At 40.8% G+C, this 26,871-nt stretch overlaps 2 protein-coding genes across 26 annotated transcripts in view; both read right to left on the bottom strand.

Annotated features, from left to right (window-relative positions):
- Positions 1 to 7,793, bottom strand: part of vav1.L (vav guanine nucleotide exchange factor 1 L homeolog) — a gene marked incomplete at its 5' end in the record, with an annotated part of 60,074 nt that extends 52,281 nt beyond the window's left edge. The window contains 1 exon segment of the mRNA NM_001093522.1: positions 7,451 to 7,793. Coding sequence (NP_001086991.1) covers positions 7,451 to 7,654 — 204 coding nt within the window.
- Positions 7,794 to 9,899: 2,106 nt separating this feature from the next.
- Positions 9,900 to 26,871, bottom strand: part of LOC108708274 (microtubule-actin cross-linking factor 1) — a 180,597-nt gene continuing 163,625 nt past the window's right edge. For 10 of the 25 annotated variants that reach the window (XM_041582197.1, XM_041582204.1, XM_041582187.1 and 7 more), the window contains 7 exons: positions 22,704 to 22,721; positions 21,131 to 21,266; positions 20,333 to 20,383; positions 15,925 to 16,136; positions 14,386 to 14,496; positions 12,156 to 12,264; positions 9,900 to 11,168 (listed from right to left, as the gene is read on the bottom strand). In XM_041582197.1, coding sequence (XP_041438131.1) covers positions 10,936 to 11,168; positions 12,156 to 12,264; positions 14,386 to 14,496; positions 15,925 to 16,136; positions 20,333 to 20,383; positions 21,131 to 21,266; positions 22,704 to 22,721 — 870 coding nt within the window. In that variant the 3' untranslated portion in view covers positions 9,900 to 10,935. The remainder of the gene's footprint in view (positions 11,169 to 12,155; positions 12,265 to 14,385; positions 14,497 to 15,924; positions 16,137 to 20,332; positions 20,384 to 21,130; positions 21,267 to 22,703; positions 22,722 to 26,871) is intronic. The other 15 variants (XM_041582205.1, XM_041582206.1, XM_041582210.1 and 12 more) reach the window with 8 other exon arrangements.

The following is a 26,871-nucleotide window of genomic DNA, read 5'->3' as shown; positions in this document are numbered from 1 at the left end:
GTAGAAGCTAATTTTATAGGGGCAGTGTGATGTTGCTGCCACAACAATCTCCACTTCCTTTAGCCACAGCACCGGGCAGCTTCTGTGTTTTGATTAACATCAGAGGACATTACTTTATTTTGCATTTGAGTTAAACATTAAACAGTACCATCCAATTATTGTGACACCCTGTAAAGCATGGCAGAAGATAATGCAATTGTACAAGCTGAAGCCACCAATTCTTTCTCCAGGCCTGCCACTATGGGGAAATTCCTATCTACCCCATTTCCAACAAATTGTACAATACCGTGTGTGGCCTCAGTGGGGCATTCGCACCCTAGGAGAGGTGACCAACGCTGGGGCATTGCTGCCCAGAGATCACATTAAGCACACTAGAACTGGAGAGCTGCTCCCCTGGTTCTCATACTTACAACTTCAGCAGACATTTCGGCAGCAATTCCAGAGAACTATAGTGCCTTTTGCACTCACCAACATTAAAACCACTCTCCGAAACCCCTCTTCCAAAAAGCTGGTCACCACGCTTTATTCTATGCATCTCTCCACACTCCAGTACCCCTTTTTCACAGGTTACACGATGTGGCACCAGGACCTGCCAGAATTAGACAATGAGGACTGGGAGGAGGCAACAGGTGAAGCATATGATTACTTGATCTCTACAAGAGACAAGCTGATCCAATTCAAGATTATCCATAGACTCCACCTGACCCCTCAACGCTTACATCGTATGGGGATTCGGGACTCCTCCCGTTGCCCTAAATGCAATGCCTCTGGGGCTGACTACCTTCATCTAGTATGGCTATGCCCACAAATTTATCACTTTTGCAAAAAAATTTTGAACTTCATCCAGAACACAACATCCCTGCCGAATATACTAGCACCCAAGACTTGCCTTTGTGGTATCATAGATGATATTGGTTTAGACTCGGCAGCTCGTACTCTGTTTAGAACCTTGCTTTTCTATGCCAGGAAGTCCATCCTTCTACAGTGGATGGCCCACTCTTCTCCAACACTCACCAGTTGGCTCAATCTAGTGAGAGCGCATCTCCCACTGATACAGCTTACTTACATGGCAAGAGGGTGCCCGCAAAAATATGATAAGGTTTGGGGTGATTGGGTTGAAGCTATAAACTAACAACATCTTGTTGCCCTCCTCCCTGTTACTAAATAGGGAAACTGAACCCACCCCTGGTACTCCAGATCCCTGATGACGTCATGTGTTAACTCTTAATCTTCAACTAAATCACTGTATCTGAGATATTTTGGGATTTAAAATGCAATAAGTCAATGAACCACTGTTGTATTGTTTAATGTTTTTTATTTTTTTTCCTTATATGTTATAAATGCATAAATAAAAACCTTTAAAAAACAAAACATTAAACAGTACAACAAGGTCTAGCCCATAGGGCTAGAAAGAGAGAAAGGAAAAAAGGTGTAACAGACAAGCAGAGAGAAAGATCAGAGGACATTACGGTAACAAACTGAATGCAAAGCCTAAAGATTGGGTCCAATCAGAGTTCTGCAAATAGAGCTGGGATTTGGCCTAATCTCAAACCAAGTCCTGAATTGATGCATCCTTACCTGGGGTAAACTATCAGTCTCTGTGTGGGTACCCAAATGGGCATTTTAGCTGACCACTCAGAATGGAAATACTAGCTGGAATGAAGTTTGAGTGGAAAAAATGTGGGCTGGATAATTTTATCCTGGGCCCTATCACCAGTCCCGTTCCAACTATTCTGACAATTTTTACACAAATCGTATAAAAAACTAAAATAATCTTGCGCAAATAAGGATAAGCACATCACTGGATCCTACAAGTCTTGTGACTCCACTTAACATCAAGAAATCATTTGCTACATTTGGGTATTTATAAATCCTGAAATTCCATGAAATTTGTTGAATTGGCTATTTTGACCTTGACTACGAATCGAACGATTTGAACTAAAAATCGTTGGAATATTCGACCATTCGATAATCGAAGTACTGTCTCTTTAAAAAAAAATTCGTCCCCCTACTTCGCCACCTAAAACCTACCGAACCTCAATGTTAGCCTATGGGGAAGGTCCCCATAGGCTTTCTAAGGTTTTTTTGGTCGTAGAAAAATTATTCGATCGATTGATTAAAATCCTTTGAATCGTTCGATTCGAAGGATCTAATCATTCGATCAAACCATTTTTCGTTCGATCAAACTAATTGCGGTAAATTAACCCTCGATATTCGACCCTATGTAAATCGGCCCCCAAAAAGTTAACTGAAAGGTGAACCATCCCTGTAATGAAACTCTCACCAGGGCCAGATATAAGAAATGTATCAACTTTCTGTATCAATTTAGAACAGTTACAGAGTCCTTGAAGCCCTCCCCCCGAGCTGATTTAGAAGGAAATAACAGGGTGAAAATTAAACCTCAGACTATTAGAAAAACAGACACAAATAGAAAATAGAAAGTAACTGAAAATGTCTTTATTTTTGGTAGACTCTCTAAAAACATATTTGGAAGGTGAACAACCCTTTAAATATTATTTATATTGTTATTAACATATAATTTTAAAGCACCAACATGGTTTATACAAACATAAAAAATGCGCCCCTGCTCAGTAGAGCTTACGAACTATGTATGTCACTTTCTGCTCATATGTTTGCTAGGGGTTTATTATCCTAGAAACCAAGGAGTCTTGAAATAGGCTCAGGTGTCACTTCGCTAGTGAAGGAGATAGACGCTAGCGTTGATTCGCACTCTAACTCCAGGCAAATTTTCGCTCTGGCAAATGGACGTAACTCCCAATTTCACTAAGATGCGGATTTTACTGAACGTTACTCATTCGCCAGACTTCTTTTCACCAGCTCAGACCCGGCGAAGTGCAATGAAGTGCATAGGATTTTCTCAATTTTTAGTGCAAAAATTTTCTAAGTCCCAAAAAAACGCTGGCGTCTTTTCCTTTTTTCAAAGTGATAGCGTGCAAAGGTCTGTAAAACTTTTTTGGGTAACCGGGCCTCCATTTTCTACAATATGGAACATAAACTATACACTGGGCTCATGTGTAGGGCATTAGAACAACTGTATTTTATTTATTAATGTTCCCTGGATTTGTGTAATGTAATGTGTTTGCTGCAACTTTATCATTTCGCGCCATATTCAAATAAGGCAACGCTAGTGCATCTTCGCTTTGAGAGCTGAAGTAACGCTAGTGAAAATTCGCCAGCGTTTGGCGCCATGGACGCAACTTCGCACTTTAGGGAACTGGCATTGTCCTAGCGAATTTACACCTGGCGAAGTTACGCCTGTACAAGTCTGTATTTGTACCAAATATATATGCCCCCTTCCAGTTATACTGTGCTGACTAGCGACTTGTTTTATAATAATGACACACTAGTGCTTAAGACAGCTTTTGTGACATAATACAAGTTGTTTCAGTTTAATTCTTGACATTATAGAGCTGTTCCCAGCAACTGAATCAGTCACAGGCCTGATCGTTCTTCCTCTTTCTTGACACAGGACTACTTACATTTCTCCAACAATGATTAAAATATGAAAATGAAAAAAAACTAGTGAACACTGGTATCTATGGACCTCTCCAGTCTCACTCAGGCCCAGATTTGTGGAGAGGCCACCAAGGCCCGGGCCTTGGCAGCAGGATTTTAGGCGCCGGCATGCTGCCCAACCACACCCACATTGGTTCAGATACACTGGGAACACACATAAGATAAAATCATTTTTAAATTTCCTGTGTGCCAATCCCCATTGCTCTGGTGCCAATGATGAAAATTTGAGCGAAAAAAGGGAGGGGACAGGGGCGACGAACGACAACGGGCCTAGGGGTGCCTGCTATGGCCTCACTCAGGAACTGGACGGAGTTCAGTTGCTTCATTTAAAGTCCACTTGTTACATAAGCACACTAATAAAATCTAAGATTTTTGTGCATGAGACAACAAGGTAGTTTCAGGTAGAAAGAACATTAGGTCCTATTTACAGAAACCCTTGTTAGGGGACAGTTAGGAGGTGGGAGGGGGTCAACTACAAGGCTCTTACTGTCTGCCCCTCATGAATATGGTGATGCTGAAAGGAGGCAGCAGTGTATTTAATGGGAGAGCACAGAGATTTGCAGCAATTTTTTTTTAGAGTGCTGGGCAGGGTGTAAACATGCAGACTGCATACAATTTTTGCACTTTGCAGCCTGCCCTACGTATGATAAATGACTCCTATCAAATGCATGTATCAGAACTGTATATGGTTGTTTGCATTCTGTATAACCCCATTCAATGAGTTTTTATCAAGTATTCTCATCAATCCACATTTTTCAATATGTCTTGGTTTTATAACAAAGAAATGGCAAAAAAAGCAAGTGATATTAAAGTGGGATAGATACACACTTGAGAAAGGGCCATGCCCGAAACATGTCGTGTGATTTGCAGTCAATAATAAAATGTTTTAGCAGTATCTGCTTCTATGAGTGCTCTCCTCTAACTACTATTTTATGATGCTATAGTTTACTTGGGCAAAACCTGTGTAGTATAACTTTAATGTTCCCCTCTAAGCCATACCTCCCAACAGTCCCTTTTTCGGAGGGACAGTCCCTCTTTTGACAGCTCAACCCGCAGTCCCTCATTTGTACAGGAAAGTCCCTATTTTCTCTGCACTGATCAGCCAGAAAAAGAAACAAAGTTTCTAACTTAATTGGCTTTTAGCAGAGAGCCCAGAACAGCCACAGGTGCAAATAAGATACTCTGTAACAATTTTGAGACACAAAAAACAGTTTAGATGAGGAGAAATATTTTCAAACTTTCATAACCTGCCAAATTTTGTAAAATGAACATGGTAATTAGGGGGTGTGGCCACAGAAAGGGGCGTGGTCAAAAAATGTCGCTGTTCTACTTGCAAAAACATTTTTTGTCTCTCTTTTTACTTCCAAAATGTTGGGAGGTATGCTCTAAGCAGTGTGATTGTGCAGACACACACACGTTTGAAATGTGTGCACTAAAGAATTATTTTGTGCATAAAGCCAAGAAGGAATTAGAGGAAACATTGCCCCCCCCTTGTAAAAGCATCACGTTAATTTATACAGTTAGGCTCATAAATATTTGGACAGAGACTTTTTTCTAATTTTGGTTCTGTACATTACCACATTAAATTTTAAATGAAACAGTTGAACTGCAGACTTTCAGATTTAATTCAGTGGGTTACATAGTTACATAGTTAAATTGAGTTGAAAAAAGACAAAGTACATCAAGTTCAACCCCTCCAATTGAAAACGCAAGAAGACCTGGACCTCCACGGAAGACAACAGCGGTGAATGATCGTAGAATCGTATCCATGGTGAAGAGAAACCCCTTCACAACAGCCAAACAAGTGAACAACACTCTCCAGGAGGTAGGTGTATGGATATTCAAGTCTATCATAAAGAGAAGACTGCATGAAAGTAAATACAGAGGGTGCACTGCAAGGTGCAAGCCACTCATAAGCATCAAGAATAGAAAGGCTAGATTGGACTTTGCTAATAAAAAAATCTAAAGAAGCCAGCACAGTCCTGGAAAAACATTCTTTGGACACATACAAGCACCCCCCCCCCAAATCAACTGCAGGGCTTTCATCTGCTTCATTGATAATGACATAACAAAGGAATTGCCCACACCTGTCCATGAAACAGCCTTTGAGTCAATGGTCCAATCACTTTTGAGCCCCTGAAATGAAGTGATTGTGTTTAAAAAAAAAAAGGCTTTAGTTCCTCACATTTTTATGCAATCTTTTATGAATTAAAGCTGAAAGTCTGCAGTTCAACTGCATCTGAGTTGTTTCATTTAAAATTCATTGTGGTAATGTACAGAACCAAAATTAGAAAAAAAGTTGTCAAGGCACCTGACCCTCTTGCTCAAAACGAAACACCCAGTTTGTTGGAAGTGGTACAGATAATATGTATGTACTGCACAAGGGCAAAATCTGGTTTAAATGAATGTATTAAAGCACCCTGGCAGCATAGCCAAGATAGGTAGCAAATATGTTTTCTCCTTACAAGCATTATGTACAATGTGAATTCACAATACACCCCCAAATAATTGCACAGATCTCAGACATGCCACATCACAGATGCTTTTTCTAATTCAGGCTGTGCAGCGGACACTTTGCTCCCATCCTGTGATGCTGCTGCACAATATACTGGGCAAGAGGAAGTACAAGTGGAATGTGACAGGCTCTGCAGCAGAGTCAAAAAACAAGTACATTCGATTCGCTTGTAAAGGTCACATACGTCTTTAGGAACGTGATACACATTAAATGTAAAATAAAGAAATGATGACACTTATTTGTGGTGTGTTAAAAGGGTGGTTCGCCTTTAAGTTAACTCTTAGTATGTTATAGAAAGACTAATTCTAAGCAACTTTTCAATTGGTCTTAATTTTTTCTTTTTAAGTTTTTGAATTATTTGCCTTCTCATTCTTCTGACTCTTTCCAGTTTTCAAATGGGGGGGTCACTGACCCCATCTAAAAAACAAATCCTCTGTAAATCTACAAATGTATTGTTATTAGGGATGCACCGGATCCACTATTTCGGAATTAAGCAGAATCTCGAAACCTTCATGCTGAATACTGAACTGAAGGGTTAAAAATTTTGAACGTCCTTGATTTTCTGATTACATAGGAGTCAGATTCGGTTCTGCCAGGCACTTGGATTCGGCCGAATCCAAATACTGCTGGAAAGACAGCATCCTGAACCCAAAATCGAGTGCATCCCTAATTGTTATTGCTAACATTCTTCTATTCAGTGGTGTACCTAGTGTGTGCCAAGCCCCCTGCAAAAAAACAGAGAACTATACAATAGAGTAAGCAGACCCCCCTCCCCGGTCCAGGCTCCCTGTTCCCTTGACTCCAACTCCACCCCACCCCCCCTGAACACAGGATCTGCTTCCTCTATAGTTACACCTCTGTTTCTATTCAGGCCTGTATTACTTATATTCCAGTCTCTTATTCAAATCAATGCATGGTTGTTAGGGTAACATGGACCCTAGCAACCTAATTGCTAAAATTGCAAAGCAGAGAGCTGCTTAATAAAAAGCAAAATAAGATCAAAAACCACAACTAATAAAAAATTAAAACCAACTGCAAATTGTCTCAGAATTTAACTATCTACATTATACTTTCCGTTAACTCAAAGGTGAACCAACCCCATTAATAGGCCCTAACATGTCCAAAATCAGCATTCACAGATACCTTTCACAGCAACATTTCTGAGATTCCACGAAAGGATTAACTAAAACAACCTGCAAGTCCCATTCGCCATTCAGTCTGCTCAGAGGCAGCTCGACTAAAGATGGAAGGCATGTTCCTCCCCCATTTCTGGTGTATTCATACAACACTCTTGTTTATGAAGACAAAACACAGACTGTAACCATGAATACAAAGTTAAAAGTAAATCTCTTCATCTTATCACTTCCCCAGTTCAATTCAGCCAAACAAATTACATACCTGGGACATCTGAGGTCGCAAGTTAATCTCACCAAGGTTGACAGCATTTGCCATGAGATTGTTGAGCAGCTGACATAGCAGAACTCCATCCCGAAGTGCCTGAGCGAGGTCACAAACCTGAGCTGTGTCCAGAGTCACACGGTGATTTGGAGGAAGTACCCGGCATTGGATCAACCAGCGAGCACAGTGCCTCCACAGCTCCATCACAACCTGTGTGCCCAGGAATATGGGAGGGGGGGTGGCTGGAAACACAGGCACTGGTATCAGTGAACAGCGGCCAATTACAAATGGTTCTAGACCTCAAAGAAATACTGAACTGATAAGGACAAGGTAGGGGTAAGAGGACTGAATGTCTGAGGTGTGGTACAGCAGACAGATACAGCCGGCTGGGGAGCTTTTTGCAATGATACTTCCTGTGTCTTACGAGGAAGAAACTTACTGACTTCCTCTTCTGCAACACTGCGTATGCATGTCAAGTGAGCCTGCCTCCAAAACTGTCATACTGTGTGATACTTTCTGTTAGACTGTGCACACACTGATGTGTCTTTTTAGTTCAGATTCTGTTGCGAACTGCCAGAAACATACAGTTTTAAACAGAAACAATAATGTTTAAAGCAGCCTGTTATACCCTGTATCAATATTGTTTTTGATATCTTAATATGCTGCACCAATTGACTCAAATTATATAATAGATATATTTCAAGTGGTGTCTTACAAACCGAAAGTTTCTCAAACAGAGCAAGCAGTAACGAACAAGAAAGTCAAATGTACTGAGGGGAAGGGGGGGGGGATCTAAATTGTTAGGTACACTCTATTGAATAAAATAATTACGATTTCCCCCCAGACCAATGATCCTCTTCTGTAAATAAAAACACACCAGGGCCCAGGGTTTTCCCTCATTCCACCAAGGATTCCTTGATGTGTAAGCATGCACAGAACAATAAAATTACTATAGTGTGGATGCTCCTATTCTGGGTGGCACAGGAGATCCAAAAGATACAGAAAAGGAGTGCCAATCTGGGGGAAAAAGTAAGTAATACAGGTATGGGATCCATTATCCAGAAAGCTCCGAATTACGGAAATGCAGTCTTCCATAGACTTCATTTTATCCAAATGTTTAAAAATGATTTCCTTTTTCTTTGTAATAATAAAACGGTACCCTGAACTAAGATGTAATCAATCCTTATTGGAGGAAAAACAAGCCTATTGATTTATTTAATGTTTACATGATTTTCTAATAGACTCAAGGTATACAGATCTAATTTATGGAAAGAAAGCCCAAGGTCCCATGCATTCTGGATAATGGATCCCATACCTTTATTAGACTTTTGAGAAAAGCAGGGTAAACAAGTCCTGAGCTGAATAAAAATGCAACAAAAGCATTCTCCTGGAAGAATATTAGAATTTAATTCAATACATATTATTCTTTACTTGTATTTGACTGTCATATTCTGAAGAGTTTTACAGTAATTATTTATCATTAACAACAGTCACTGCCCCAGTGAAGCTTACAACCTAAGGTCCCTATATCACACACTGTCAGAGCCAGTTTCTTATCAGGACCCTTCGTGTATGTTTTTGGAGTGTGGGAGGAAACTGGGGTAACCAGAAGAAAGCCATGGAAGCACAAATGGAACATACAATCTCCTTGCAGACAGTATCCTGGCTGGAATCAAACCTAATACTCCAAATGCTGCAAGGAAGCAATGCTAACCACTGCAGATATAGCATATAGATTATACCACATACACGTGTGCGCATATATTTACACTGTACAGAGAAAGAGCATGTTTCCTTTTCATAAATACCCAGACTTACAGTTTCAAACATCACATGCAGTACTGTAAGTGCAATCAGATAAAGAGAAGCAAAAAAAAAAAATGCATTCCATTGTCAAGATAGTTGATGGATATTTTGGAAGTAGGATACCTTTGGTCTTAACACTAAGCTTGAATCTTTTTTATAGCAATGCTTTTTGGTGCTGTATTTCTAAGTATATGGACTTAATGACTAATGTACTGGAATAATGATATGATTCTAAATCTTGGTTACATTTGCTTCTACTAATAAATCTGTTTTTTTTTTTTACTTCTCTAGCAAACATTGCTGATGTCACAGTGCCACTATAGTCCAGAACCTATATTACTACAACAGTCTACAAAAGCCAATTGCTAAACAACATGGTTGATGTAAGGTCAAGGAAGCACAGTGATGAACTAATAAACTGTTAATATCTTATGAGATGCAGCATGGGGGAATACCTCAGTTGGTGGCTAAAATGCATAGCACACGTTCAGCAAATAATGATCAAAACTGAACAGCTCAGCTCAGAAACATATCAAACCCTTCCCCATTGCATTTTATCATTGTCTTTTCAGAAGTCCCAACCCGTGTTGATTATGTTTTCTGACTTTCTACCCAGAATAAAAGACGCATTCCACACAAAATACCTGGTGTTGTTACTGCAAGCAATTTTAATACAAAAAGTGTCTCTTTTAACAGTTCATGGGTACAGAGTCAATTTCTGTTGCAAACTAATCGAGAAAATCACACAGCAGCCTGGCCAGAACAGAAGAGTCTTTGTGTGAGAGACCACTCATGTTCTACCATTTCATTTCCTCAGGGTTTTGTCTGTCACAGGGCACCAGCAAACAAATACGAGGAAGAAACTGTGCTGTGATGTTTCAACTGTGAGTGTTTGTCTACAGAAATTAATGTTTCACACAAATGCTAAGTGGAATGACAATTTAAATAATAAATAAGAAAGTCCTACAGAGATAAATAAAACAAATGTAGTTTACAATTAGAAATCAGCTGGAGCCAGATGAGTGCAAAGTGGCAGAGGAGTAGCACACGCTGTATGCTGGGCCATCACACGGAAAGGTTTTGCCAAACACTAGGTGTTCTAGTCCTTTTAAAAGTCGCTGTAGGAGACTTGCTATTTTTACTGTAAAAGCAAAGCAATGTGCAAGTGCTGTAAATTCAGAAACAAATCTCACTTTAAAGATTACATCTTAATCTTAAATAGCAGGAATCTACTGTAGCTCCCTGATGCCTCTATGCATATTATTGTACATGTACAAAAGAGGAATTTCGCTGTTAAAGTTTAGTAGTGTTGTCCAAGGATATTAACCCGTAAAAAAAAGCAGTTCTCAAAGCCCACTGATAGTTACATACATACTCTTCTGTCTTACACTTCATCTTCTCTAACTCAATATTTGTGTCCCTGAAGTTCCCCAGGAATTCACATAATGAGGCTTTATATCTACAGAAATATTCACATGGAAGTAGTAACATACAAAAGAAACAAATAAGGCAGTTTTAAACAATTCTTCTGTATACATGTTTAGACAATAAAAATTCCCCTTGTAGAATAAGCGTACATCCAGATGTACAGTGCATGATAGAAAATCTCAGACAGCCCCATTAGGGCAGGTCTTTTCTTTGTGCCGCATATTTACTTTGGGGGAAAGGGGGGAGGAGGACTATCTCTTGGTTCCTTGAGTTTTGGGAGTGCTGGCGGTTTTCTTAGACATGGTTGGGATTTTGGAAGGCTTGGATAGTCCCCTTCGGGAGCCCCCTGCTGCGCTGCTCTCTGATGTATCTGAACATGCTGACTGTGTTTCAAGAAGATCAAAGTCAGAGGCATCACTTCCCCTCCTGCTGCTTGCTCGGCTTCCGGCCCGGCTTCCTGCACGACTTGCGCTCTTCTTTGGATCTGGTATAGACGTGATATTGTCATTAGTAGAAATCTCTGATAAACAGAATATATATATAACTATAAATTGTCACAGTAACCTGCAGTGGCCAATATGTAAGAAAGTACAGGAAAGCTTCATATGTCAACATGTTCTCTTAAGCAACTTGAGTAAGAAGAGAAGAACCTGGACTTCATACATGGGACAACAGCTTGCACCCCACCCCTCCCCACCAAAAAAACAATACATATCCCCACTCTCTGGTCCCTATAAACTACTGATTCCCAATGCTACTGGACTTGACTTTACTGTGAATAGATCCACCTATTAGATGTTTTCCTCTATTATTCTGGGACGTATATATGCCAATTTTTATCTACTGAGCATTTTTTGCAACTCTGTTTACATTGAGGACAGTCATGATCCCTCATCACATTGACTTTAAAATTCTGTAGAGAATGTAAAAATCACACTGCTTTATGTTGGTTTGCAAGTCAGCAAGATTCGTATAATTGTTCTGTATTAATCACTCCAAAGCTGACTTTATATGGAACACAACTTGCTCATTATGCCAGTTTTCTGCAGCTTGGTACATAGGCGAGCTGAGAATCATTATTTGATGACTTCTAATTATTTATTCCAAAGCCATAAACTGTGGACTATTGCAGACATAATGTCTGTTAGACAACATCAGGCAGTGCTCTTGGCAGAAATTAGTGAATTGCAGGTGTTCCTTACAGCTAAGGAAAACTAAATTCCCTTTAATATTCTTTGTTTAGCAGTAATTTATTTGATTTCAAAATATCTGATTTTGTGGATTATTAACTTGTTTGTTGTTGATCTTGAGCTTTGTGTTTCTGAGGTAATTAAAAATAGAGTAGAACTGTAATAGCCAAGTTGATTTTTCACTCTCAACAGGAATCACACAAACATATCTGTATGTAGATACCCATTTACAGTACATGAACACACAATGACCCTTATTCCAGCAGTAAGATCTTACTTACCAGCTCTTGCCGATTTGGCACTTGAAGAAGTAGGTGTCTCCCCAGTCAAGGATGAACGACTTGTGTAAACAGCGGCTTTCTTTAATTTGCTGCTCTGAGCTGGTGTTACCTTCAAGCAAAGACAAGTTACATTTTGGTTCATCATTTGCAGAAGTATTAACTGGCTATAATTATTGATTAATTAAATCTGTGAGCAAAAATAGTCCTTTATGAGCGCTTTGTGGTCAGTGTGAAGATTCAAGCAAGAAATGAGTTGTAAATTTGCAAACAAAATTTTCTGTGCGCCCCACAATAAGTTGCGTGTGTTTTTGTGTCACTTCGTGTGCATGCACATATGCGCTCAACTAATGTGCAGAAAATTTTACAGCTTGAAAACATATTTGTAACCATAAATCATCTCAAAATATTAACTTAGTAGTTAAAAACCAGTTGAACCTCTTGGTTTCAATATAAAAGTACTGATTTGATGCTCTGCTACAGGTTGTATACTTTGATATAGAACAAGCGATTAACATGGCAGACAAAACCGAAAAAGGCACCTTAATTACACATTAGAATTATACATTATATTTAATGCAGTATATGGAAAAGCTGTCATACTTTAAGAGATGTTGACATTATAGGTCACCTTGGGGTTTGTAATATCATATCCAAAGTATTGCCCTGGAACAGCAACTCTGTATATAGCCTTAGTTGCTCTTTGCAGCTAGAATAGCTAAAATATATGACAAGCTACTAGACCAGATAAATCTTCGTTCCTCAAAAAAAAATCCCACTTAATCTGTTATCAGATATTCACAGCTGAGCTTACGTGTACTAATAAATTATTATTTTGTAGGCCCAAAGATCCTGACCAATAACTACATACTAATAACATCTGTCAGTTCAATGATTAGACAGGTTTGAAAATCTCATTTGCCAGTGCACCATGTTGGCCAGAGAACAGTGCATCAGCAGACGAGGTGTTCTGGACAACAGAAAGGCAGCCGCACAGTGTATAGTCCCTTGTTCAATATCTGTCCATTCAGACTGTGGACCAATTGCTCCCATGCTGTTCCGGGTCTACTCTGTGCATGGTGGCATTATAGCTTTGTTGTCATTCAGTAGGCTAGAGGTGTCATACTTACTTCTGATAAACTCCTGAAACATTTAAATTGAACGTTAATGCAATTTGTATATTGGATTTAGTGTTCATTTCAAGCAGTGTCAAACACCCATTAAAAGCATGCAACTAAGTTGTAACAACTCTATATAGTATAAATCCTTGTACTTATTGATTTGAAACCAACTGTAAAAGTTATTTTTCAAAGTAAAATTTACTCCATGCATCTATTACTAGAATAGTAAATTCAAGGTTTTTTTAGTAGAGAAACTTAATTTGTAATTTTGAAAGTTAGAGAACAACAATGTCAAATATTTTAAAGGGATACTGTCATGGGAATTTTTTTTTCCCCAAAATGAATCAGTTAATAGTACTGCTCCAGCAGAATTTTGCACTGAAATCCATTTCTCAAAAGAGCAAACAGATTTTTTTATATTCCATTTTGAAATCTGACATGGGGCTAGACATATTGTCAATTTCCCAGCTGCCCCAAGTCTTGTGACTTGTGCTCTGATAAACTGCAATCACTCTTTACTGCTGTGCTGCAAGTTGGAGTGATATCACCCCCCCCAGCAGCCAAACAAAAGAACAATGGGAAGGTAACCAGATAGAAGCTCCCTAACACAAGATAACAGCTGCCTGGTAGATCTAAGAACAACACTCAATAGTAAAAACCCATGTCCCACTGAGAATCCTTTAGTTACATTAAGAAGGAAAAACAGCAGCCCGCCAGAAAGCATTTCTCTCCTAAAGTGCAGGCACAAGTCACATGACCAGGGGCAGCTGGGAAATTGACAAAATGTCTAGCCCCATGACAGATTTCAAAATTGAATATAAAAAAATCTGTTTGCTCTTTTGAGAAATGGATTTCAATGCAGAATTCTGCTGAAGTAGCACTATTAACTGGTGCGTTTTGAAAAAAAACATGTTTTCCATGACAGTATCCCTTTAATATATATTCCCAAGAGAAAGTTATTATTTACATCAGAACACGCGTCATAAAAAGTCCCCCATTAATTTACAGGGCAATTAGTCGGCATAGTGCAAGCATGATCAGGAACTGTTATAAAAAGAGCAGCATGGAAGAGTGGGGGCAGGATCTTCAAGGATCCAAGGACCATACTCTACCTCAGGTGATGGGGTGTGGAAGTCTGGATATTCAGCCCACCTAATTGGAGTGCTAGCTTTGCTGTTTACAAGCCAGGGTTTCTCATAACAGCGAGAGAGATGCTGTGGAGTCTGTTGGAGGGGTTGCAGCAGACAAACAAATGCAATGGGGATGAGCAAAGATAGACGGATGTTGGATGGATGAAAAGAAAAACAAGCAGAAAATAACTTCCAAATAAAAAGTAAAAACAACATAAGGGAAAGGAAACAGGCAGCTGACAAGCTCAGTCTTCAGTAGTCTCATATTGTTCTTCTCCAAGTGGCACACAAATTGATGTTAGGAAGCAGTAATGCAGACTTTAAATTAGTGGACAAAAATATAGATAACAGTGATAAAACCACATGTAAGAATGGTATCACAATTATCATGGCTAGCAAATCCTATTTGGGGGGAACAATATTTAGAACTAAGCTGCAGCTCTTGAATCATCTCAAAAGCTGTTGGTTGTTAGGGAATGATGGGAGTTGTGGGTGAAAAACAGATGACAACCCTTGTAGCACATGCTACACCATCTCATCTTACTATGCACACTAACACACAGCTGTAGCCAATTTTGCAGAAAAAGGAATTATTTTTAGAGTATGATGGCGATTCTTCACTCCCTCAACCTTGATTCATGGCTACTGGTCTGTGGTGCCATGAAATTTCCTGTTTGGGCCCAGCCATTTTCTGTTTCAACACCCTAAAACCTCTGACAGGTTATGTGTGCTTCAAGATAATACTTATATGGGACCTGCTGCAAGTATAGCATAACAGAGAAATGAGCTGACAATTTACAAATATATTAAATGAATATCCAACCCAGATTCAATGGAGTAACCTGTACCTGGCATCCCTCCACCAGGACATGCCCCAGATGCATGCTCTTATGATTGGTCCACCCTTTGTTTTAAATGTTTGCTGTTATATTAAAATATATTGCCCAAAGGAAAAAAGCGGACATATGGAACAAAACAAGAAATCCCTGAGTTAGAGTCCAGTGACCTAAGCAGAGAATCTTAGGGCAGAGGCACACAAAGCTACTGGGGGAGATTAGTGGCCAAGCGTCAAATCGCTTCTTCTTTGGGCAACTAATCTTCCCGAACTTCCTGCCCGCTGACTAGAGTCTAAATCACCGGCAGGATGGCACTCAGAGCTCTTCGTTTTCAGAAGTCTCCTGAAGTTGCCTTACAAGGAAACTTCAGACGACTTCGGAAAAGAGGCAGTTCGGGGATATTAGTCGCCTGAAGAGGAAGCGATTTGTTGCTTGGTGACTAATCTCGCCCTGTAGCTTTGTGTGCCCCTGCCCTAACATCACAGAACTAATTTGTTGTATTTATTTAATGTTAATCCTTTCTTTTCTTTCATCTCTTGGGTGGGGCAGGGGCAGACAGTGGCACATGGCTCTTAGGCCTTTCCATAGGCTGTTGTAAAACCACACTAGTTAAAGATAAGCAAATTAATCTCCAGCCAAGTTTGCATATTTTTTGTTTGAGTGCTTTGTGATGCACTGAATTTACCTTTGAGCCACTAGCAGGAGTGGCAGGTGAGGATGGCACAGATGTACAGCTGTGGTTACTCTGACTGGCACTGGAACTTGATCGCGTTGGAGAAGCAGTCCTGGAAGATGGTTTAGATCTCCGACCTCTAGACCTGAATGGGGTCATTCCTTGAGATACCCCCTCTGGTAAAATGAACTTTTCTCGTAGCTCTAGATTTGTTCTCCCTCTTGCTGCAGGGCAAATGAACAGAATTAATTTCCACAGAAGAATTTTTACTATAGCAGACACGGCTTACTGAAAGCACAATGTGTTATTAATATTTCGTAAAACACCAGCCATTAGACCTAGCACACACTTTGCTGTTAGAATCACAATTAGACAAGATAAACTATGTTACTATGAGACTGTAATAGAAGTTGCATTTTATGCCCAATCATTGTGTTTATGTGCAATGCTTAAAGGGATACTGTCATGGGAAAAAATGTTTTTTTCAAAATGAACCAGTTAATAGTGCTGAAATCCTTTCTCAAAAGAGCTAACAGATTTTTTTATATTTAATTTTGAAATCTGACATGGGGCTAGAAATATTGTCAGTTTCCCAGCTGCCCCCAGTCATGTGACTTGTTCTCTGATAAACTTCAGTCACTCTTTACTGTACTGCAAGTTGGAGTGATATCACCCCTCCCCCCCCCAACAGTATAACAACAGAACAATGGAAAGGTAACCAGATAGTAGCTCCCTACAACAATATAACAGCTGCCTGGTAGATCTAAGAACAGCACTTAATAGTAAAATCCAGGTCCCGCTGTGACACATTCAGTTACATTGAGTAGGAGAAACAACAGCCTGCCAGAAAGCAGTTCCATCCTAAAGTGCTGGCTCTTTCTGAAAGCACATGACCAGGCAAAATGACCTGAGATGGCTGCCTACACACCAATATTACAACTAAAAAAAATACACTTGCTCGTTCAGGAATGAAATTTTATATTGTAGACTGAATTATTTGCAGTGTAAACAGTGTAATTTAAAAATAAAAACGACATCATAAAAATCATACCAGAAACCCTTTAAATATTTATATGTTTTAACATTAATACATAGCAAACAAGACAAATGATTAAGTTAACCCCATTACACCCACTTCTTGCAAGACATGTGCTTCCAGCAAAAGCAGCATAAGAACACACAGGCAAGGTCAAGCTGAAGGTTAGTATATTTTTGGCCCAGTACAGAGAATTCCAAATGCAATCTTTAAGATAAAGCAAAATCCAGACCACAGACCTGGGAAATGCTGACAAGCATGCCATAACCAAAGGCACAAAAACAACTAATTTCTATGAATATGTCTGTGTGTGCAGGGAGTAAAGGATTTCATACTGTACAGTACAGATGTATTTGTTCAGAAAATATGTTCATAAAGGAGAAGGAAAGCTACAGAAGCAGTTTATTGCCAATAAATTAGCCACCATAGTGCAAGCAATAACACTATATTTATTCTGCAGAATGCTTTACAACACCTGAGTAAACAGCTCTACAATCTCTCTCTGTTTGTTTAGGATAGCAGCTGCTATATTAGCTTGGTGTGACATCACTTCCTGCTTGAATCTCTCCATGCTCACTCATAGCTCTGGGCTCAGATTACAGAGGGGAGAGCAGGAGGGAGCAGTGGCGTAACTACCGGGGGAGCAGGGGGTGCGAATGGGCCACTGCCCGCACCACCCGGCCGCTTACGCGCCACAAATTCGGGGCGGTCCCGGGTGTAGGGGGCCCGGCTGCGTGTTCTGCGCCAGGGCCCGCCCCTCTAGTTACGTTGCTGGGAGGGGGAGTGGGAGAGAGGAGCAAACTGAGCATGCTCAAGCCCTAGCGGTTAATGCTGAAAACAGGAAGTCTGATACAGAAGCCCATGTGTACACAATAGAAGGAAAGAAATGCTGTGTTTCTTTTGAGGACTCAGAGCAGCATTATTTTGAGGGTTTACTGGTGTATTTATATAGACTCTGATAAAGCTTACTTAATTTTAGCCTTTCCTTCTCCTTTAAAGAATATGTAACGTAGAGATTTTGGGCTAAAATCCAGCCCATGTGAGCATTGACAGGTGAATACAGTGACTCCCTGTGCTTACTGCACAGCTTACAGAGATGATTGGGGTTGTTTCTGCTAACACAGAATTGCCACAAATGTCCCAAACCTAATAACAGCATACACTGAATGTAATCTTCCTGTCTGACTGCAAACATGAGTGAGAGACGCCTTATTACCTGAACCTTCTGCATCATATTTAAAATAGCATCAACTTATGCAACAAGTATCACTTAAAAGTAATGGTAACATCAAAAAATGTAATTGTTTTATATTTATTTAAATATATTTTAGTGTTACCCTGTACTGGCAACATTTCTGTGCTTGCCATAGAAACACCACTACTTTGTATCTATTGGAGAAACCATTCACGATGAATAGGTCAAAAAGGCAAATGGATACACAACAGAAAAAATGGGTTTGCAAACATGTCAAATGCCATGGCTCTGCACGACTGCAGCCTGAAAATCTTTTTCATATAAAAAGGGCATGTATTTCCAAAAATAGTATATTTGTAGGTATTAAATGAACAGACACAAATGTATAAAAACACATTTTCACTTTTTAATGTTACGGGTTCCTTAAAAAAGGCAGTGTAAACCTATTTACAACCTTTTTCAACATAGGCAAAATAAATGGAACAAGTGCTGAATACATTCTGTCTCTTCTATGTCTTAAATAAAATGCATATTGCTTTGCTATACAGGCAGTTCTCAGGTTACAAACCCCTGACTTACATACAACTAACACTTACAAATAGAGGCTATTACAGAAATGTACTCAGAAACGTAACTAGAGGGGGGTGGGCCCTGGCACGGGACATGCAGCCGGGCCCCTCCCCCCTCCGTACACCCAGAAACGGCCGCATTTACCTAGGAACACAGTGGCGCGCGAGCTGCCGGGGGGCCCTGAGGGGGTGCGGGCCCTGGCCCAATCGCACCCCCTGCTCTGCTACGCCACTGAATATACTGTGGTTTGTTTAGCCTTTATTAGCATTTCGCTTCAATAAACCACCCATCCCAATCCCCTCTGGTGTGTGTTGTCTACTGCAGAGAGAGGTAAAAATACATATGCACAGAAAGGTAACCATCTGTCTAAGTTGCATTCAATATGTAAATGTACCTGTCCCAACATACATACAAATTCAACTCAAGAACAAAAACTACAGACCCTATCTCGTATGTAACCTGGGGACTGTCTGTATTCTCTTCAGCCCTTTGATTTGACCGTTTTGTCTTACAAATCAGCAGAAGTCCATAATGCAGGGGGTTTATTTATGCACTAGTAATCTACCATGCAAGAAAGTTTGCAAATATGAGGCAGTTTTTTCTGTGCGCAGCCCCCCCATCCAAATTATGTTCAGCACAAGCCATTTTTAATGAAATCATGTTGAAGGTGAGGGTTATACTGATCCCAAAAATGTACTTTCTATGTTTGTCAGGCACCCCCCCCGTCTAGTCCAGCAGCTTCACAATGCATTCAGGCTAAGCATCAATCTAATGAGGGGCATGGATATGACAGGTTGGAGTACCAATGCATAGTATTTCCAGGAAATATTGTACTTACCACCCTATAGTCAGGTATAAAATAAATATTAATAACACATAAAGGGGTTTTAAAGTGATATGGGCATTTTCATATCACCATAATGCTTATAAACACATTACATATTTATAGTGAAAATCACAATTATTTATGTATGATATCTGTCTTTTGCCACCTAAACAAGCTAGTACACACCCATTAAAGAAATCAACCTGTGCAGAACCCCCCCCTACGCCAGGTAGCCCTCCCTACACCCCCAGGCTAACTACCCCCCCCCGGGGAGATGCTCCATACTTACCTCGGTGCAGATTCTTCCAGGCAAGTTCCACACGTCCATCTTCCGGCTCTTCTGTAAGCGACTGAGAGATCGGCAATTTCCGTGTAATTCCGCGCATGCGCAGTTGTCACAAACTGCTCCAACTGCGCATGCACAGAAATACTGATCTCTCAGTCAGCTTACCGAGGGGCCAGAAGATGGACGCGTGGAACTTCGCTGAAAGAATCTGCGCCGAAAGTTAAGTATGGAGTATGGGGCATCTCCTGGGGGGGGGGGAAGTTAGCCTGGGGGGAGGAGGGAGGGCTACCTGGGTGGGGGTTAGGGTTTTTTTCCCCCAAAGGTTGATTTCTCCTTTAAGCCATGCTCTCATTGTTTTCTGTGCATTTAAAGCAGTATAACCATACTTAAACACAGACACTATTTTAACCTCAAAAGATTCTGGGAAAATTAGGGTTGCATAGTTACATTGGAAAGGTTTTTTGGGTTAGTGAAGCAAGCACTTCTACAAAGCAAGGTAATTCAAACCTATAGAGGAGATGGAATCGGTTCTCTTTAATTTATTCCCAGGATGATGAACTAAGAAAAGAAAGAAATAAAGAGAAATGCAAAGGGGAAAAAAAGATAAGATACATGCAAATTTCCCAGCCTGCTTCAGGCACTGATTATGTTAACTGTATTACGATGCATGTTCAAAATGGCTGCACACCATATGGAATAATGTGCTTGCAATCTATCTTAGACATGCTTAGTTAGGTATGGATGAAGGATTAAATAAAGAACAGGCCATCTCAGCCATGGTTTACATACATTATATATTATACTATGGATATCCTGAATCCACAGTAAAATTGACAGATTAGCGGTAGAATTTAGCATTAGGCTTAACTAATGTCATTTTTCTTATTTGCAGAGTTAATCATAGAGAAAAATGCAAGTAGGGTATTGGCCTACCTGATACATCATGTTGTGGTAAAGTATATGTTTGTATTTTGTTTTTAGAAATATTTAGTTGAAATACTGGGCCATGGAGAAAAATAATAAGGATAACGGCACATGGGGAGATAAATTTGTGCAACTGCAGGCGACAAGCTTTGCCGAAAAGCTTTCCCATCGGCAATAAAGTAAATCATAAATGTGAAACCATACACAGCTCTTAACCGCCTGAAGTTTCCTCACAAAATGTGTGTATGTTAGTCAGCAATTGTGTGCTGCACCTCTCCAAAGATTTTTAATGCCACAGTAAGCAATAAATTAAAACACTGAACAATATTTAAATTCAATGCATATTTTAACAGGGAAGCTGTAAGGAATGTGATTTATTACCTCTGCAAGGATCATTCTTCACCAAAAATTCATCTAACGCCATCCAACCTCCACCAACACGGACCATGACAGTACTTCTTAGAATACGGACTAAACGCAATTGCTGAGAGTCTCCAAACTGTAAAAATAATTGACACTGAGCAACAGAAATTAATGCAGTTAACCCCCGTTTCCATACTAAATGTATGCTATAACATACATTTATATCTACACACACATATATAAATATAGATATGCAAATTAGAGATATAAACATTCATTTTGTGTGTGCATATTTACACTAAGTTGAAGATGCACAAACATATTTACAAAGAAGGAATCTAATTTATAAATCTAGAATAGAAGCCCAAATCCCAAGTAATTAGTTATGCAAATGGAGGTTAGTTTCAAGTTATGATCATTGTATTTGAGGAATAATTAGAACCACTGCAAAATCAATGTAAAATTACATAAATACCAGTTAAAATCACATGCTTCTGTAGCTGTCAGGCTGTTGGGCTTGTTTGAGTTATGATATAAAAGAACTAAAAAAAAGCAGACCTAGTCTGTCTATGCCAGGTCAATTATTAATGGGGTAGTTCACCTTAAAATAAACATTCAGTATGGTGTAGACACTAGAATTTTTAAACAATGCTATACAAATTAAGGGGACTACAGTTCTGAGAGTGAAGAAATTCAATAAAATATATTTCAGTATGTTGTCAGTATATTGTGTGATACGTTTTGCGTGTATTTAAAAAATTTCAATTAGCCTTCATTTTTCATTTGTTATGGTTATATGTGCTTAAGGTCAGAATTTAAACTGATCTGCTTCATATATAAGTATGTTTGTATTAATACACAAACAACTAAGCAGACGGGATGAATAAACTGCATAAATAAATAAGAATAACAATAAAATTGTGACTTCTGTTGTTTTTATGCAGGGGGCTGTGTGACCCCTGACAACTGACAGCATATTAATTTGCAAGCTGGACAATAATAATTCCAAAAAAATAATAATTAAACAAGCTCTATGTATAACACACTGAAATGTATTTCAAGGCAAACTTCTCTCTTAAAAGCCAAATGCAACACAGAGGACCAGTGAATCAATAGACCTCTTTGAGGTCCCCTCCCAAGCTCCTTTAAGTAGGGTACTGAGTGCGACACAGTAACTGGTTTAGGCAAAAAGCAAGACTAAGAAACCGAAAGCAGTGCTTAGCTGGTTTTTGTGCGCATTATAAAAGAAAGGGGCATTGTTCTAGAATTACACCATATATGAAGATCCAATCAGCCATTGGCTACAATAACACCACAGACAGCAAGTAAACACATCCTAATGACAGTAGCTCTAGTGATCGAGCATCCACTGACATTATCATAAACAAACACACCGGTATGAGCACATTGGTTGGATGGATGGATGGATGGATGGATCTGCATCCAGTATTTATGAAAAAAGTCTACACAATTAATATCAATTTCTAAAAAGTAATTTCTGTCTATTGAACATTATTACAGCAAAAGATATATTATGTGTAAGCAGGTGATTATTTTGGGAAGCAAGATGCAGCATCAGGACACACTGTACCTGGTTCCCTAGGAAGAACTAAACAAAGGAATGAAGGAGAAAAAGAGAAAAAAAAACTTCAGTTTAATATAAGCAGCAATAATTTAACACAACTGTACAGTCATATTAATCAGTTTAGAATACATTTTATTGTCACAAGACTAGTCGTGTTTGTGGCTATCTAATATACTGTATGTGAATACAGAAAGTATAAAACAATAATGTTGCTCACTAGGGATGGGCAAATGTTTTCGCCTCATTTTGCCTTGGAAATGACGGCTATAGACTTGTATGGCGTTGCTCGTCAAAAAAAATTTCATTTTTGGACGCCCATAGACTTTAATGGGCGTCAGCGACATTTCGCCAGCGGCAAATTTTTGCCAAAACGAACCAGGTCAAATTCACCCAAGCCTATTGCTCACATCTGTCCTCAGGGTTTTGTGCACTATGCCTAAAACTGTTGAAAGCAACAGTTTGGGCACCCCTTGCTAAATGAAATGTTTAGTTGATTTGGCAAGTGAAAAGTAGTACTTCAGCAATCAGCATGTTAATAAACAACATATCTGCAAATGTTAACACACAGTTTTGTTATTTCACTGACTTTAAAACAGTGGAACAAAGAAAATAGTAATTGCAAGAGTTCGGACACCCATCCCCATATCCAGTGATAAATAATATCCCTGACACTCCAAACTTTGGACTGTCACTTCACAATTAGGTGCTCCTCTTAAAAGCTGAATGAGGATCTGAAAATTACGCTAATGCCTACAAAGCAGGGGCTATAAAAAGCCTGCAAAACATTTCCAGCTTGCAATTTTCACTGTCTGTAATGTCATCAAGTATTCGCCAGGAGGGGGGGCTATGCTGGGAAAACGGGGGCCCTCCGAATATTTTTCTGGCAGTGGGGCCCAACACGCTCTTGTTACGACCCTGACTGTGAAGGTCAAGGCATGATCTTGAAGACCAAGAAAACTTTCAGGGAGAACTGCTCATTTGCTGGACAGAAAGGAAAAGGCAAACCCTCATATGACTGAAAAGGGACTGCAGGACGTTTTGGATGACATGGTGTTACATCATTCCAGCATTATCACTGTGACCTGAGCAGGAGGCATTTTGGAAACAAGTGCTGTCACCAAAGTTTGTTTGGAGATAAAAATAAAAGAAGCAGTATGGCAGCTAGTGTCACATGAAACATTGTGTATGTTGCATGAAGAATGGATTCTGCTAAATATAACAGGATTTTTGTACTCACCGTTAAATCTGTTTCTCTGTAGTCGAAAGGGGGACACAGGGACCGATGGGGTTAAGCTCCATCCTCCAGGAGGCAGGACACTTGAAGTAATTAAAGTGGGCGTGCCAGGTTAGGCTTAACCCCACACACTGTACTCAGACTTCAGTTTGTTCCAAAGCTGCTACTAGAATTACTAAACTTATAACAGGCAGAACTAGTAAACCAAGGAACCTATTCAGAAAAAACCAAATATGGTCTGTAGCTCGTCACTGGGCGGGAAGCCCTGTGTCCCCCTTTCGACTACAGAGAAACAGATTTAACGGTGAGTACAAAAATCCTGTTTTCTCTGTCGTCTTTAGGGGGACACAGGGACCGATGGGGACTTACCAAAGCAGTCCCAAACAGCAGGGTGGGTGCGAGCATAGACCGAAACTGCAGAATTACTTAATAACTGATTGCAACACCCTACGCCCGAGAGAAGCCTCGGCCGAGGAAAAGGTGTTAACTTTGTAAAACTTGGTAAATCTGTTAACAGATGACCAGGTAGCCGCCTTGCAGATCTGCTCCAAGGAAGCAGAGTTACGCCAAGCCCAAGAGGCACCTACCGATCTAGTGGAATGAGCCCGGATAACTTCAGGCGGTGCTCTTCCCTTTGCAGTATATGCTTGCTTGATAGTTTCTCTAATCCAACGAGCAAGAGAAGTCTTAGAAGCCGCTTGTCCTCTTCGAGGTCCAGAGGGAATCACAAACAATGACCTTGAAGCTCTGAAGTCCGCCTTTGTATTGGCCACACCTGGTATGTGAATGGCTGATAGTCTGACAGAGTTCTGCTCTGCCCACTGCAGAATCTCTCTGGCTTCTGCCAGAGCTTTTTGGCTCCGAGTCCCTCCCTGTCTGTTGATGTAGGCCACCGTGGTGACGTTGTCGCTTTGGATGCGAACTGACTGTAGCCGTAGGAGGTGACTCCACTGACTGAGTGCCAACTTCACTGCCCTGAGTTCCAGAATGTTGATAGGAAGTCTGGACTCCGCGGGAGACCAGCAGCCCTGAGCAGAGTGGTTCTCCCAAGTTGCTCCCCAGCCCTGAAGGCTGGCATCCGTGGCCATCACCCTCCAATCCGGTGTCGCCCAAGATTGTCCTACTGCTAGGTTCTCGGGGGACAGCCACCACCGTAGAGCTTCTTTCGTCGCCGGAGATAACCGGACAGGTTGGTTCAACGATCCCCCCTTCCAGGTGGCAAGAATGCTGGACTGAAGAGGGCGAAGATGTATCTGTGCGAAGGGGACAGCCTCGATGGCTGATACCATCGATCCGAGGACTTGCATTGCTCTGTGTACTATTGACACTGGGCTGTCTATCAGAGACTGTACCTGACCCCTGATTCTGTTCTGTTTGACCAGAGGTAGACTCACGGTCTGCGTGAGGGTGTTGAATTCCAGCCCGAGAAAGGTCATGTGATGGCTCGGAGTCATGTTGGATTTGGACCAATTGATGGTCCAGCCGAAGCTCTGGAGAAGTGAAATCGCCCTTTGGAGATCCACCCTGGCCTTCTCTACTGACCGGGCCTTGAGAAGTAGGTCGTCGAGATAAGGTGTCACCGAAATCCCTTGCAATCTCAGGGTGGCTGCTGACACTGCCATTAGTTTGGTGAAGACCCGCGGGGCCGAGGACAGGCCAAACGGTAGTGCCACAAACTGGTAATGTCTGTTTTGAAAGGCAAAGCGGAGGTAGCGATGATGAGGAGGCCAAATGGGAACATGGAGGTAAGCATCCTTTATGTCCAGGGACATCATTAGTTGACCCTGTTCCATGCCACGAATTACTGATCTCAATGTCTCCATCTTGAAGCGCACAGAGTGGATGTACTTGTTCAGTCGCTTGAGGTCGAGAACTGGTCTGACCGTGCCGTCCTTCTTTGGGACTGTAAAAAGGTTGGAGTAGAACCCGGAGAATCTCTCCGGCTGAGGTACTGGTGTGATAACCCCCGATCTCTCCATCTTGTCTATGCACTCCAGAAAGGGCCTTTGTTTTAAGGGATTGGAGGGTACCCTGGACATAATGAATCTCCTGGGAGGCTGTGCCGCCAGGTCGAGATGGTAGCCCCCAGAGACGATCTCCTTGACCCAGGCATCTGAAGAGTGACGGATCCATTCCTCCTGGAATCGTAGTAATTTTCCGCCGATCTGTTCCATCGATTCCGGAGGGATTGCCCCGTCATGCCGACGTGGGCTTATCAGCTGATGGTTTGTTGTGAGGTCGATTACTCTTCCACGGGGGGCGGTTCTTGTCGCTGGTTTTGGAGCGAAAGTGGGATCTTTGTGGCGGACTACCCCTACGAACCGGCCACTCTGGCCACGAAAAAATTTGCCCCGTCTGTTGGCTGATGATGCTCTACTTCTGGCTTGTGGAAGGAAGGTGCTTTTACCACCTGTCGCTTGTGAGATAATCTTCTCGAGTTCCTCGCCAAATAATCGTTGGCTCTTGTACGGAAGAGAAGTTAAGGACTTCTTGGAACTAATGTCCGCTGACCAATTCTTCAGCCACAGCGTTCTGCGTGCTGCTATGGACAGAGCCGAAGTACGTGAAGTAAGCTGTGAGGCATCCAAGGAAGTATCACAAAGATAGCTTGATGCTTCCGCAATTGCTTGTGCAGAGGACAGAAGATCAGTTCGGGGAACACCACCTTGAATGTCCTTGACGAGTGACTCGGACCAAGCCTGAATGGCTCTTGAGACCCATGCTAAAGCCAAACAGGGCCGCAGTGTAGATCCTGCTGAGGAATATATTGCCCTTAAAAAACCTTCTAGTCTTTTGTCAGATGGGTCCTTGAATGCCGCTGCATCAGTGACTGGCAGCGTGGTAGATTTAGAAAGTCTTGACACTGGTGCGTCGACCACCGGGGGGTTAGACCACTTATCAATAAGCTCTTTAGGAAAGGGATAGGACTTTGTGAATTTC

This window comes from Xenopus laevis, chromosome 2L, assembly GCF_017654675.1.
Source record: "Xenopus laevis strain J_2021 chromosome 2L, Xenopus_laevis_v10.1, whole genome shotgun sequence".
Lineage (NCBI taxonomy): Eukaryota > Metazoa > Chordata > Amphibia > Anura > Pipidae > Xenopus > Xenopus laevis.
This window is presented reverse-complemented; position numbering and strand designations above follow the sequence as displayed.